The sequence below is a fragment of the Colletotrichum jinshuiense genome, chromosome 8, assembly GCF_051148585.1.
Source record: "Colletotrichum jinshuiense chromosome 8, complete sequence".
Lineage (NCBI taxonomy): Eukaryota > Fungi > Ascomycota > Sordariomycetes > Glomerellales > Glomerellaceae > Colletotrichum > Colletotrichum jinshuiense.
In genome coordinates, this window is record NC_139315.1 from 2,673,785 (window position 1) to 2,688,279 (window position 14,495).

Genomic DNA, 14,495 nt, shown 5'->3' on the forward strand with positions numbered 1-14,495 from the left:
GCCGTTAAGAGAGGGACCGCGGCCCCCCTTTACGCTGGACTCTTTCATTCGGGCCTCTTCTTGCCACGAGGCCAGCCCGGCACTTGCGGACGCCGCCGCCCCATGACATGACAAGAGTCGTCGTTGCCTCCCTCGCTGCACGAGTTGCACCCCGTTCTTGGCGCCCGGTGAATCCGACTTGGGCTAACCTCCCCACCCACCAGGTGGTCCTCTCGGTTGCACAGACGCATTCGCCGGCTGCGCCCGTCCGGGCTCGCCAAATGCCAGGACGACTCAGAGGAGGTCATTCTTCAGGGCACCATGCCTCCCGAAGCGGAGCCCCGACAGGTTGTATATCCGGCACACGGCTCATCTGCGCTCGAAACCCATACGGGGCCGCCTGCAGTCGTCCTGTGTTTTGGACCTGCTCTCGGTTTTTTTTCTCTGTCTCTCTCGCTGCCCCTGAATGCAATATCGTGTAGAGAGGCCGGCAACGCGTACAGGTTCTGGCGAGTCGGGTGGGAGCGACCCTGTCGTTTTTCCTTCCCGGGCGCGTGGGAGATGGGGGATGCCTGCCACGGCTTCCTGCATCTTCCCTGACTGCGCGAACATTCTTCTGTGAGTCAAGCATTGGGGGTGAGGAGGAGCAACAAGAAACGGAAGCCCCTGCCAACTGAGCAATGAGCGGGTCGTCCGATGTGGCTTGGATCTCCGAGTGGCATTCTCAACTTGGACAGTTCCTCTCCACCCCAAACCCTCCTCGGGATTCGCTTGGACGGGTGGGGATTCTCATCTCCCATCCAGACCAACGTCCAAGGTTGGCCCTACTACGAATACATACTATGCATGGTACACTATTTTTAAGGCGCGCCCAAGAGGAGGTTTGTGGACCGGCCAAAATAGCAACAACGGACGGCCAAGGCTCCCGCGAGTGGCAGAGGCAACACCCGAGATGAGCCTCGAACATCGAATGCCTGCGCCTTCTGGACACCGCTCCTCCCTACATAGTAGCCTCCGCATGGGGCCCTGAAGCTTGCCTGTTCTGGCTCCCAGAGGCGAGACTGGGTTTGCGTGGCATATCGCTTCAGGCATTCGCGATATTTGGCTGTTGAACGCCGGCGGGTTGATACTGGCGCTGTGGGCCAACCAAAAGACCCGTCGTTGTACGCCGTCCAGAGAGAGGTCGGGATGCCATTCGCCCACTCAAGTACGCTTGCTGCGGCGCGGGCTTGATTGGCGTTGCTCAAGGAAGCTGATTCGAAGAGGGCAGTTCGGGCGGACTAGCCAAAAAGTTGTTGACAATGGAGTGAGAGAATTCCTTAACCCAATGAGCAGTGTCCTCTGATTGGCGTGGTTGCGACAACGACACTAGTCTCCAAATGGAACTACCTTGCGTGCATTCCGGGGTTAATGCGAAGTTTCCAGGTGGCTGGGACGTCTTGATCGGCCGTATCTGGGTTCGTATACACAACCCGCGCTCTCGCAGCCCTGTTTTGTCAGCTGTCTGGTTGGAAGACGAGCAGATGGCCTCATAGGGCCTCTGGCAGATAGATCATATATGCCCTCCTATGGGGTTACCCAGTTTAGGACAAAGAGGCACAAAGCACGATATGGACCTTTGAGCGTTCTTGGCGACAACGTGGTGTGCTGATTGACACACCCACCAGCCGTTGGCATTTGATCGACGTCAGCCATGTGCATGCCAGTCTTGACGGACCCAACCTTGGTGCGCCCCCCCGCCGTAAAAGGGACCGGAGACATATCGGACTGCCACTGGTGCTGGCGCTGACGCTGAACTGATAACCGGCAACCTCACATCGCCAAAGCCCGGCATGAGGGCCATTTTTGGGCTTGGAGGAGATCAAGACTTGCCACCCGGCGGCGGCGGCGGCGGCGGCGTGCCAAACTCTGCGCTTGACGCAATTGGCGCAACTCGGTCTTCTCTCCCAACCCCCACCTCCATGCCCCGCGCACAGGAGGGATCAAGAAGAGCAGTAATGGCTGATTGCATGAACGGCACGGATGACGACGTCTGCTGCCGAGTCGGCGGCTCACGAATAGGATGGACATGGCTGGCTTGTTATCGTACCCGTGGAACAAGCAGGCTACACACAGCAGCATGCGAGGCACGTAGCCGGTGGCGGTGAGGCGGAGGCTTTGGGGGAAAGCCGTGGCAGCATCAGCTATCGCCGGACAAGAGGTAGTAGGTAGATAGATGGCCAGGGGCGGAAGTGGACGAGAGGCAAAAGGTCAGACCGGCGCGGAACTGCAGCGAAGGAAAAAAAAAAAAAACGGAAAAAAAACCCCCTCCCCCGACATGGATGCATGCATGCATTCCTCGTCTCAACGAGCATGCGGGGCTGCAGTCTGCACTCTTCGGGTCCAAGGGAGGCTTGAGACCTTGGTGTGATGGCGGCATCAGATGCCAGCGTCAGGTCACTGCAGTAAACACACATAACCGGTTGCTCGGCCTGCCGATGAGTAACGACTTGAGACGTGCTTGCAGCTGCCCGGGACAAAAGATTCATCATCATCGTCCAGTTTTCTTTCAAGCGGGAGGTTTGGCGGCGGTGGCCACGTCGGGTGGAATGAAACGGCTCCCGGTTTGGCTGAGATGGTTTACTGTCGCAGTGTTTGCTTTTGCGCTCCCCTGGTGGCTTGGAGGGTTCGTCGGCTCATCCTCGAGCTCCCCCCGGTCCTATGACTTTCACGAGCTAACGCAACGGAGATCGGTTGGCGTAAGATGGGCGAGGTCGATTTGACAATCCCCCCCCCCCCCCCCCCCCCCCCCCCCCCCCCCGGCCCGTTACACGAGGATGACGGCGGGGTCGTCGGGTGAGAGGCTGGCCAAAAAGAGACGAACTACTCAATGCGGACGAGGAGGACGGCTCAGGCAGGCTGGTGGGCAGGCGCATACGAGGAAATGGAGGTTCAGGTGCGTCGATATTGGGGCAATAGTGATGACGATGCGTTAGCCAGGAACGCCGAGTAAAGGATGGCACCCTCCCCTCTCCAGCACAGGGCGTCGGTGCTATGCAGCATGTCCTGTCAGGTTCGGCATCGTTGGGTGAGGTAGGTAGCATCAGAGGCGACGTCCTGACACGGCTGAGCTGAGCATGGGCCTCTCCTCTGAAGACGAAGGCTGCTTGGTGTGAGTGGGATTGGGTGGGAGGGGGGAGGACCATGACCGTCTGTCTGTCTGCCCGTCCGTCCTGCATTGCATGCGTACATGGTGGCACCGATGGTCTGAAATGTATGACATGACGGGTGGGTGGGGAGAGGAGTGATGGATGAGAGTTGAAAGGGCCAGGCGACAGGCAGGCAGGCAGGCAGGCCGGTCCCATTCCTTCGGACAATTGTTGGTCTGAGGTGCAGGAGTCATTGCATTCATTCAGTGCAGTAAGCTGCTGGGGCCCGGCTAGCAAGGCGAGGAGGATGACAGTGTGCTGCTGGCAGGTGCGAAGGGCCGTGACGGGCGACGAGACAGTGGCGAGAGAGACACTGGAGAGACAATGGAGAGACAAGCACCATGAGACTTACAGGAACCAAAGAATGGCCAAGACACCGCTATGTGGCTGCTGTCGATGGCATGCATGAAAATGGAGCAATCTTTTCTTTTCTCCCCCCAGTCTTTTCTTTCCTGCTCCGATCAGGACGCCGGCACGGGAAAGGTACGCAGCAGGACGGCATCATCCATGTCCTCGTCCTCGTCCTCTCGTCCTCCCCGGATGCCGTCCAATGTGTAAACCGTCGCCCAGGATCCGATCCTGATGAAATCCGATGTCGCCCGCTTGTCCTTTTTCATTATTATTTTTCATTTTATATTTGATATTTGATATCTGTGGCAGATGACATGGGAGCTGCCGTCCGGGCCGTACACTACACTAATCCAATGGTATCCGTACTTGGTTGGATGCTGCCCGCTGGCTGGCTGGCATGGACTTAGATGCACTGCAGCATACCTATGTAGTATTTGTAGCATGTTCGCCCAAAGCATGGATCAGGCCGCACGTCAAGGCGAGTCGAGACGAGTAGGATCGCCAACGCCGCCCGTGAGCTGGCGCTCAGACCCTTTTTTCTTGGGATCCCATGTCTTGGGTGGTGCATTGCACCGCGAAAGAAGGATGCGAAAAGAAAAGAAAAGAAAATACCCCACCAAATGAATTATAAGGGTCGAATGGTTGAGGAGGCAAGTAAGGCACTACCGCCGGTGCAGACATACATGACCCGGCAGGGTCAGACAGGACAGGACAGGACAGGACAGGACAGGATCGGATCGCAATGAAATGAAAAGGTTTCACCTCAATGTCCCCCGATCTTATTAGTGTCTGTCTCTCTTTCTCTCTGTCTCTCCCTGCGCTTGCTCGCTCTTTGCCCGTAATGGCCTCCTCACCCAATAGAGAGGACGAAGACGACGCCGCCCTGGATTGAAGACACTTTTATTTTTTTTGTTTCCGCAAGCGCAACAGCCGGGTTGTTAATTAGTTCAATGTCTTGCAAAATCCCGATCGGGGCCGTTAGTTTGATTGGCGATGCGAGTTTTTTCTTGTTTTTCTGTTGCTCAACCATGTTTCCTTTTCCATCTCTTTATCAAATCCTCTCCCTTGTCTTTTGCTACCTCCTTTCTCACCATAGCCTGCATGCATGTTGCATCGAGTCACCTGGGCGAGTCCAAGCACACGGCGATATTGAATATTAAGCATCGTTTTGTGCAGTGAGGGTGGCAGATGGCAGACGAGCGGCGGTAGCCGGCGTCCCGTGGAATACGCGTAGCGCAGGTATTTGCAAAGTACATGCCCAGTACCGTCCCGTACCTTGCCGTGGGTGATCAGTCATGGCCATGGCCCAGTCCCCGTTCTTGCCGGCAGGTTCCTGGCCTCGGCACAGTACTAGCTATGTAGACAGAGCTTGCATGTTTCTGTGCGAATCGCCGTCTCGCCCCCAAACGCGGCCTCAGCAACTAAGCAGCCAAGAAAACCGTACCGGAGGTGCTGGCCGGTCTCTGCCATGACCAATGCATGCACTCTGCTGCTGTCATTCCTGTTGCAGGTCAGGTTTCGTTGCGAGGTCAGGCTGCATTGCGGCGCTACCAACAGGTCAAGTGGGACGAACCGCCTGTGAGCGCGAGGTGAATCTGGTGCTGCAATACCGTGCGTGGTACTTCCCTTGCTGGTTGATACTGCTCTTGCGAATGTGAGATGGGTATATGGCGGAGGCGGCGGCGACGGCGGCGGCGGCCGTACATAGTGTACGAGTCAATGGAATAATGGACGGCGTATCCGTACGCATGCCACGAACACTAGAACTCCTCAGGCGAGAGTTTGACTCCGCCCCAGGTTTACGAATCCCGGAACGCTTGAGAGTCCACGCTCCTCCCCTCCTCACCTACCTAGCCTAATTTGCGAGGAGAAGGGGAGAGATGAACAAACATAACCGAGCAAAGTGAAATGGTGTCTGTACAGCGATAGGTACCGTTCAGCGGGTGAGGCATCTTCGCATCTCGTCATCTTCCCGCTGCCGCCAAGGTCCCTGACCCTAGTCTCACCTTTTTTTGCGGACAAAGCACTCATACTCCTCCCTATGTACCGAGTCACCACCCTCTGAATTAACCCCCCCCCCCCTCCCCCCTCGATACCTACCTTGTCGGACTTGTCTCATTGTACCGGCAGTATCGTCCAGGTCTCCAACGTGGTAGTGGTCAAGATTCAACGCCGGCAGTCGCCTCAACACACGCCATGACACAACGCAACAACCCACGGCATACATAGCACAAGACAATAACATCAAACTAACTGCTGTATACGGGTACCGACTGGACATACACGACATGGCCTCCACCGGGTCAGCAGGCGGCCCTGGCCACTGCTCATAGACTCGGGCCTGGTCTTGGTCTGGTCTCGTCTCGTCTGGGTGCGCTGATGCTGGTGCTTGGCCCCCGGCTGGTCCATCTGGTGTTTGGCCCGGCGCCGTCAACGACATGGGGACATGGTGACAGGGATCATCGCTCTCCTCACACCCTCGTCGCCCACGTCACCTGCGCGCAACCACTTTCACACCTTTCCTTTTCTCTCCCTCCCTCTCCCTTGTCGCCCACGCCCACTGCCCACACCCACACCCATGTCCACTCCCCGCTTGGCCCACGGTGCACACCCTTCCCTCCCGCTGCGTTGCGCTATGCTGCATTTTGGGTGGTGAACCGTGAGCCTGCCTGGCCCTGCCCACAGCTACAATGTACATGGTATACATGCTCTTACAAACCGCCTGCGGGCTGCGTTGCACCTCCACTTTACTTTGCGAGCCAGGCGAAGCACCAAGGTCCCAGAGGCTGAGTTGACCCCAGTGGACCTGGACTGGTCATGTCTAACAAAGCCCAATTCGTCCCCCAGTTTTCACTTCTCTTTTTTCCCGATTCTTCAACTTCTCCCATACCGGCGGGAACTAGAGAGAAAGCAGGAGGATCTCGCTGGTCCTGTGTGAATGACCAACATCACAGAAGCGCCGACGAATGTCGATGCGTTCGTCCTCTCGTCCTCATCCGCAAACGGGGACAAGACATCGCCAACGCCCACAGCATAGCCCCATCCCGGCTCCCGCACCATGCAACGGGTCTCCAGCTTTCTCCCGTCCTGGGAGGCCAGGAGGAGGAGCAACACCAGCACCACGAGCAACGGCCGGAGCAGCATCGTCACTGCAAGCAGCATCAGGTCGCCCCTCGACAAGGTTTTCCGCTGGTCCAGCAAGCCTCCAGCCCCTCTCACCACCGCTGCCCTCGCAACCGCTACTTCGCGAATCGGCCGTGAGGCTTTCTGGCCCGCAACCCTCGATGCCGAATGCGACCGCGCCGCCCGTATATTGAAGTCGTTCTGCTGTAAGTCATTCCGTCCTCGGTGTGTTCTGTTATTATTATTTTCCTTGGCGAGTTTGGCTTGCGAGGAAGTGCTGCCCATCCTGCGCCCGCCCTTTGTAAGTCGTACATCACTAACACCGCCTCGCTTGTAAAGCTGATGGCTTCCTGGCACCATTGGAAGACCACCCGGACACCGACGCCAGCTTCGAACCCCAAACGCCAGCACGAATATTTAAAAAGATCCCCTCCCGCATAATCCAAAATGCCGCCGGCATCGCCATCTTCACCTGTATGCGGTCCGGTCTGTGGTTGACCGGATCGGGCGGTTCTGGCATTCTCATCGCCCGCAAAGCCGACGGCACCTGGTCACCGCCCTCGGGCATTCTCCTACACACCCCTACTCTAAGTTTTATTATGGGCATTGACATTTACGACTGTGTCATGGTGATCAACAACATCGCCGCCCTCGAAGCACTAATAACTAAACCAACCGTTACACTCGGGGAGGACATTGGCCTCACGTCTGGCCCGTTGGTTGCGCTGGAGTCGACAGAGGTCGACAACAGGTGGAAGGACCTCGACAACACTGTCTTGACGTACATGAAGGCCCGAGGACAGTCTCAAGACGTCAGCTTGGACGGCTGCATCCTGACGGAGCGGGCCAACGAAAACGAGAGGTTCTACTCCCGTAACGTGACGGCCATGGATGTCGTGGCAGGTAACGTGTCGAGGCACGTGGAAGAGACACGCCCACTGTTCGAAGTAATCAAGGAGGCGGAGGGAAGGATTGACGCCGACCAGGCCATCCTCAAGAAGCTTTCGGCGCTGCCGGCACCCGGAGATGCGGTCATCGAAACACCGAAGAGCTCGCCGGCATCGCCCAAGACCGCCTTTGGCATCCCCAACCTCGAGGACCCCGATCCCTTCGGCGTCCTCGCCTTGGAAATGGCAGGCCTGGAGATCCGTGAGGCCGGCACACGCCTTCGACCGACGAGTCACCAGTTCGAGTTCAACCCCGCTCCGTCGAGCCCAGCCTTTTCAAAGTTTAACCGGCAGAGCGGCGAGACGTTCACGACGAAGAGCAACCGAGGCAGCCTCATGTCTACAAAGACAAGCCGCACCAAGATGTCCGAGGCCTGGACGCAGACAAACCAGTCCTCCACGCCCGACACCTCACCGAGCCACAGCCAGAACCAGAGCGAAGACGGGGCATCCGTTAGCAGTCTTCCTGTGCTGAAGGAGCCTGAGGAAGTCGACTACACCAAGATCGACTTTACCCCCCTGAGGAAAATCAGCGGAAGCCATTCCATTGAAGGGACCGTCATGACAGATAGCGACGACCATTTGCGAACCGACGTGAGCACCATGGACGACGCGGCTACCAAGGCTTCCAGCGTTTACACCAAGGACGATGCCAGCATAATTACCAAGGACGCTGACAAGGAGGAGGACAAGAAAGAGGAGCAGCAAGAGGACGATGCCGACGATGAGGATGACGAGGACGAGGACGACGATGAAGAGGAGCCTGTCATCTACGAGGTTGCTGCTGTGCAGCCCGCTGCACGCACGGCCGTCATGGCTGCCCCGATCCACGCCAAGGGCGCTTTGGTGACCATCCCCCGGAGGATTCCCCCGCCCCTTCCGGCGAGAAGCCCCATGAGGACTTCGCGTGCCAGCAAGAGTGATATCGGAGACGTCAGCCACCTCCACAGCCCTCTTCACTCCTCCTTCACTCCCTCGCCCCGACAGTCGATTGATTCATCCTCTATTCGAAGCGGCTCGGAGAATGTCCCGTCGATAAAGCAGACGCCGGCGGAAGATGTGTCCGATAATGACGACAAGACGAAGAAGACCGACTCCGTTATAACTGAGAGGTTGCAGGCAGATGAGATGTCTGTACCAAACACCCCCACGGTCCAGGAGTCAGAGCAGGCGACGCCCATGGCTCCGGGAGCCTTCCCGGACGATGCCGAAGATTTTTTGATGCCCTTCGGCAACCCGTTGAGAGAAGTTTCGAGCATTGAGTCGAAGCACACCGCCCTGAAGACAGTCGACGTCGTATGATACCACTCAATTTTTCTTTTCCTTTTCTTTTTGTTTCTTTTTCATTTTCGAGCAGCATTGGCATCATTGTGCCTATTCGGACAAAGTTCTCCGTCCTATCTTCTCATTTGAGATGTGTACTAGGCGTTGGGGGCATTTATCATTGTATCCTCGGCTCAGGATACGGCACAATCACTTCAAATGACGAACAACTTTTACGAGGGGTTAAAGGCGTTTACGGATCTACAAGGCGAAAAAAGCCAGGCAAAGGGAGGCACCAACACTATATCATACTAAGACAAGGTACTCGGTTGTACCGGAGAGGGTCTATGAACTGGTCAAGGGGGAGGTATGGGGGTACAGGACTGAATAGAAACGTGGGCCTTGTATCCAGGCAGCATGCATTGCTGCAACAACAACACCATGGAGCTGGGCTGAGAGGGGCGACCCTGCGAGGTCACCCGGCGGCGCGCGCGGTAGCTTTAGCAGCCCACGTATTGCTTAAAGATAATGTGCAATCATTTCAATCATTCAGAACCTTCCGGACTGGCCTTAATGGCAAGCCGCACACATTCGGAGTCGAGCCGCACAGCATGCGGCTCAGGCTTGATCGGGTTTGCACTGGTGCTTTGAATTCTCCGCCTTGAAAACTTTGTGCATTGCTTTCTTTCAACCCACGATAGCCTCCTTTCTCAAGCACCCTTGTTTTGGCCTCACTTCTTTGCACCACCCGCCACAGGCTCATTGCATGCATACATGATGAAGTCTTGCATAGTGATGTCCTGGCCCAAGTGTGCCTGCAACGCTTGTGAGGCTCGGAGAAATGATTATGCGAATTTTATGGCACGGACCATGTGGCAGCCCTCGTCCCTCAATGCTAGCACCAGCAACGGCACCAGCAGTGGCAGCACAGCTGGCGCCAGCAGCAGCAACTCAGAGGAGGGCGACGGCAGAACTTCTTACGCGCTTCGTCTTCGACCGCGACATTGCCCACCACCCGCCCACGCTACGCCCACCAAGTCTCGAAAGCGAGCTGCCGCCACGACATCAGGCACTCCCGCGCCCTTTTCTCTGACTGACACTCCAAGCCGCGCCCAGAAAGCTTCGCGCGCCGGCAAGATGTCGACCCAAACGGGCAAGTTCCGCGAGGACCAGGTCCTCATCGTCTGTCCCGGCAGCCAGACCACCATGGCCCAGCTGGGATGCGGCGAGCTGACCCCGCCCGTCCATCGCATCCCGACGCGCATGTTCAAGGACGCCGAGACGGACGAGTGGCGACCCTTCCACACCTTCAAGCGCAAGAAGGCCAACGCCAATGGCGCGCTTGCCATCGACGGCCCGCGAATCGACGAGGACGAGTACGAGTGGGTCGAGGACACAGACTCGAATGAAGGCGCCGTCTACCCTCTCCAAGGTACGCTTGACTGGCTGTGAAGGCATTTCCGGACCTTTGACGTGTTAATTGATGTGTCATTTCAGGCGGCCGCATTATCAACATGGAGGCCTTCCTGGCCTTCCTCGACCATGTCCACAGCATGCTCACGACCACCTACCACAACACCCCCATCATGCTCATGGCGTCGCCCCAATGGACCCGCCCCGATACCGAGACGATTGCTCGCTACATCTTCGAGAAGACGCGGACCCCCGCCCTCTGCATGATCCACAGCGGCGTCGCCACCCAGTACGGCCTCAAGTGGCCCAGCATCACGGTCGTCGACATCGGCTACGAGAAGGTCGACGTTACCTGCATACACGACGGTCGCGTGGTAAACCACGCGGAGCTTGGCTCCCCGACCCCGGAGCGTTTCATTTCCGGCGGAGAGGTCTTCACGCGCAAGCTGCTCGACAAGCTCCAGGGCAAGGATTTCACGTACGACATGGCGGAGCAGCTGAAGAAGAGCCACATCTGCGAGGTGCTGCCCTATGCGCCCGCCAGCCCTACGCTCATGGAGCTGCCGACGGTCCACACGGCCGGCGTGCCTCCCAGCGCACCTATCCCCGAGGCGGTTCTGGCCGCCGAGCCTTCTGGCCGACCCGTCCTTGACGGCGTCGAAGACGAGCTCGAGGAGAAGGCGGCCGACGAGGGCGTTCTCGACGTGGCCACCATTGTTACCCGCGGGGACCCGCGTGACTTCCTTGCCAAGAAGGAAAAGGAGAAGGAGAAGGAGAAGGGCAAGGGCGGCAGGAAGGGCAAGGCCGCCCAGGAAGCCGATGCTGCGAAGCCGGTTCGCCTGCCCAACTCGAAGCGAACCCACAACATGTTCCATCTCGAGGAGGTCGTCATGGAGGAGGTCCAGGCGCCCCAGGAAGAGGCGCCCAAGCCGGAGACCCAGCAGGAGCCCAAGAAGGAGGAGTCCGGTGACGCGACCGAATCTAAAGACGTGGAGATGGTGGACAGCGTGGACAGCGCCCAACCCGCCGACGGCGCGGCCCCTGCCGCCACCACTGACGGCGAGGCCAAGCCCGCAGAGCCCTCGGCCCCCGCGGCGTCGACCGATGCCGCAGCCGCAGCCCCGGCCGCCGCCGCGGCTCCGGAGACGAACGGGACAAGCACCCAGCCCGCAGCCGCTCCCGCCGAAGCTCCCGCCACCACCACTACCGCCACCAACGGCGCGCCCTCAACCCCTGAGCTGCGAGCCAAGCGAGTCCGCCGCGACATCGAGGTCGGCCTCGAGCGGTTCACCTTTGCGGACCGCGGCGAGATCGACCGCATCGTCACCACCATCTACCGTACCATCCAGGGCATCGACGAGATGTTCATGCGCCCCGCGTGCTGGGAGAACCTCGTCTTCGTCGGCAACGGCGCCCGCCTGCGCGGCCTCAAGGACAACATCATCCAGACCCTGACGGCCCGCCACCTCATCTCCCCGAGCACGGCCACCATCTTCACCTCGGAGCTGCCCTCCAACGTCGCCACCCCCACGGGCACCGGCGCGCAGACCCCCACGGGGTCCTTCACGGGCACCCCGCACCAGCTCCCTGCCAACGCCTCGGCGGGCCCCTCCGGCGTCAACCCCCTCCTCCAGGCCGCCACGACGGCCTCGGCCCAGCACCAGGGCACGCCCGGCCCCGGCGGCAGCGCCGATGCGGTCAACGGGACCCAGACGGGCGGCTCGGGCCACCACTTCCACAGCCAGACGCCCACGAGCATCAAGCTGGCCACCCTGCCCACCTACCTCAGCGAGTGGAACAAGAACGGCTTCGAGGAGGCCATGTTCCTCGGCGCCCAGGTCGCCGCGCGCATCGCCTTCTGCCAGCACAACCTCGACATGGCCGGTCTCGAGGCCCAGCGCCAGGCCAGCCTGAGCAGAGTCGACTACAAGTGAGTTCCCTCTTATCCTCTCCCCCCCCCTTTCTCAAACCCTGTCCCTTCCCCTCTCTGTCATCATTTCCGCTTCTTCTCCCTCCTCCTCTTGTTGCAATGCAATACTAACGTAATTTTCCTTCCCAACAGCGAGCTCGGTCCCAAGGGCATCCGCACCCACTCCATGCTCAAGTAGTCAGGAACAGTGCGGACAGTCTTTTGTTTTCACGAATCTTGAGAAAGAGAGAGAGAGAGCGAGCGAGCGAGGGCCTCCCTGGTAGAAGCGGGCAGCGCAGGCGTGGGGGGGGATTTCGACAAATTGTCGGGTCTATTTTTGGCATTGGAACCGGGCCCATCGTGTACTGGAGTTACGGAAACTTTTCTCTTTTTTTTTGGCTTTAAACAACAAAAACCCGGGGTGTGAGGCGCCCAGGGGGAAAGGGGACTCTTTACATTTTTGTTTTTTTTATTGTCTTGTTGACGCCGGGTGGGGTAACCCGCGAGAGGACGGGTACCTGATCTTTGCCCGGAAGGAGAGAGAATCTCCGCGGGCGAAGGAGATGAGAAAAAAAAACAACGGTTGCGAAGGAGGGAGTTGTTGTATTTGTTCGTGACTGACCGACCCCCCGCCGAGGACGTGTGAAGGCGGCGTGGGCGTGTGCGGGACCGACGGGTCGGCAACTGTTGTATGATACTCCGAAAGGATAGGTATAGAATCCTTCAGAATCAGGTCCGGGACTTTCACTACAGGCAGAGGCACACGTTTGCGTAGAAGGTGGCTTCTTCAAGACGTATCTGTGTTGTAACCGATATCATCGGCCTAGGCCGAAACTCCATAAACAGCCAGTGGTATTTTGTTCATAAGCAAGTACACCGCTTTGCGGGGATAGGCGACGCCCAAATCTCTGCCAATTCTCTCCCTCGTTACTTTTCCTCGACTGCACCCACCATCCCCCTTTCATGATGTCGACATTCTAGTGCAATATGACTACAAAACATGTTCGTCTCCGTGTTTTTACTGAACGGCGAAAGCTGTCCAATCGGCCTGGCATACGGCACACTTGACGCCCCAGCCACTGTGCTCCTCCGCAAAAACGGCGAAGCAGGCGGAGTGCGTGTGACAGCCGCATTTGCCGCAGCAGACTGTCTCCTCTGTGCCCAGGTCCTTAAAGCAGACGGGGCATGACTTGCCATCTTTCGGCTTGGGGGCACCATTCGACATGGCCGGGTCGCCATTCACCTCGGCTGCGGTCAGACGGACCTTTGGTGCGTGGTCCATCAGCCTCGAAAGCTCGTCGACGAAGAGCGTTCTCTGTGGGAGAAGCTCGGCGGGGGCACGAAGGACATGTGTCAGGACGTCTGATTTCAATGAGCAGACGCCCATCTCATAAGAAGCGCCACAGACTCACAGATTATGTGCTTGCAATTGCTCCTGGGTCTGAAGAGCTGGAGGTGGGGTCAGCAAATGTCGAAACAAGAGATTCGCCGCATGCGTACAATACTCGAACATGTGCACGAGGTTTTCTGGTCAATGGTCACCTCGTACGTAGCGTCACCCGATCCTCGAATGTTGATGCTCATACTGTTATCACTGCCGTAATTGTCACGCAGCTTGGTGATGTACATGGACTCCTGCATGGCTTTTTTGGCAGCGCTGATGTAGCTCTTTTCATCCAGGTTGATCCAGTACCGTTTCTCGCCCCTGACGCTAGAAGTCTTGGAGATGGGACCGAACGGCCTGTTCTCGGGTGCGTCTCTGACCGGGACGGTCTCTGCTTTGAAGTTCTTCCAGTTGTTGAGTCTCTCAACCAGGTCGGCCTTCTTGCCCTTATCATCGATGTTGCGCATGGCCAACTGCTCTTTGAGGATTGGGACAGAGAGCTTGGACCAGTCGATGCCGTCAGGCAGGGGACCGGTGTTTATTCCATACGTGCACAGGCCGAACTTGGTAAGACGTGGAATGTCGGCCGGGTACTGAAGGCCTTTGGACTTGTCCTTAGTCTTGGCCTTGGCTTTTATCTTGGTTTCGGTCTGGCTTTGGGGTTCCTCGTCCGGATTCTCGAGGTCATCATAGCCCGGCGAGGAAGGTGGTTGTAGGGAGGAAGGCGGAGAGGAAAACTCCTGGTCCAGAATGCCCGACATGTTGGTAGTTGGAGTCAAGCTCGTCTCCTCTAGGTGAAGTCGTATTATTGTCGATGTCTGACACGAATCCCTGACTGCTCGAGTCTTTATGGGCCCAGGGAAGGGGGTGGCCGATGGAGATGAAGAAGAGGGAATATTTTCAAGGCAATGTGAAGCAGCAACGAGGAATTTATATTG

At 57.9% G+C, this 14,495-nt stretch overlaps 3 protein-coding genes across 3 annotated transcripts; 2 read left to right on the plus strand and 1 right to left on the minus strand.

Moving 5' to 3' along the window:
• Positions 1–6,576: 6,576 nt before the first annotated feature.
• EsH8_VIII_000720 (uncharacterized protein) lies at positions 6,577–8,890 on the plus strand (the record flags this gene model as incomplete). The annotated part of the gene is made up of 2 exons (XM_083269762.1): positions 6,577–6,847; positions 6,981–8,890. The coding sequence occupies 2 exons, from the start codon at positions 6,577–6,579 to the stop codon at positions 8,888–8,890; spliced, it is 2,181 nt and encodes a 726-aa protein (XP_083129530.1).
• An 831-nt stretch (positions 8,891–9,721) lies between these two features.
• EsH8_VIII_000721 (uncharacterized protein) lies at positions 9,722–12,372 on the plus strand (the record flags this gene model as incomplete). Its single annotated transcript, XM_083269763.1, has 3 exons — positions 9,722–10,283; positions 10,349–12,194; positions 12,327–12,372. 3 exons carry the CDS (start codon positions 9,722–9,724, stop codon positions 12,370–12,372), a joined length of 2,454 nt encoding a protein of 817 aa, XP_083129531.1.
• Positions 12,373–13,191: 819 nt separating this feature from the next.
• Positions 13,192–14,318, minus strand: EsH8_VIII_000722 (uncharacterized protein; the record flags this gene model as incomplete). Its single annotated transcript, XM_083269764.1, has 2 exons — positions 13,192–13,535; positions 13,760–14,318. The coding sequence occupies 2 exons, from the start codon at positions 14,316–14,318 to the stop codon at positions 13,192–13,194; spliced, it is 903 nt and encodes a 300-aa protein (XP_083129532.1).
• Between the last annotated feature and the right edge of the window lie 177 nt (positions 14,319–14,495).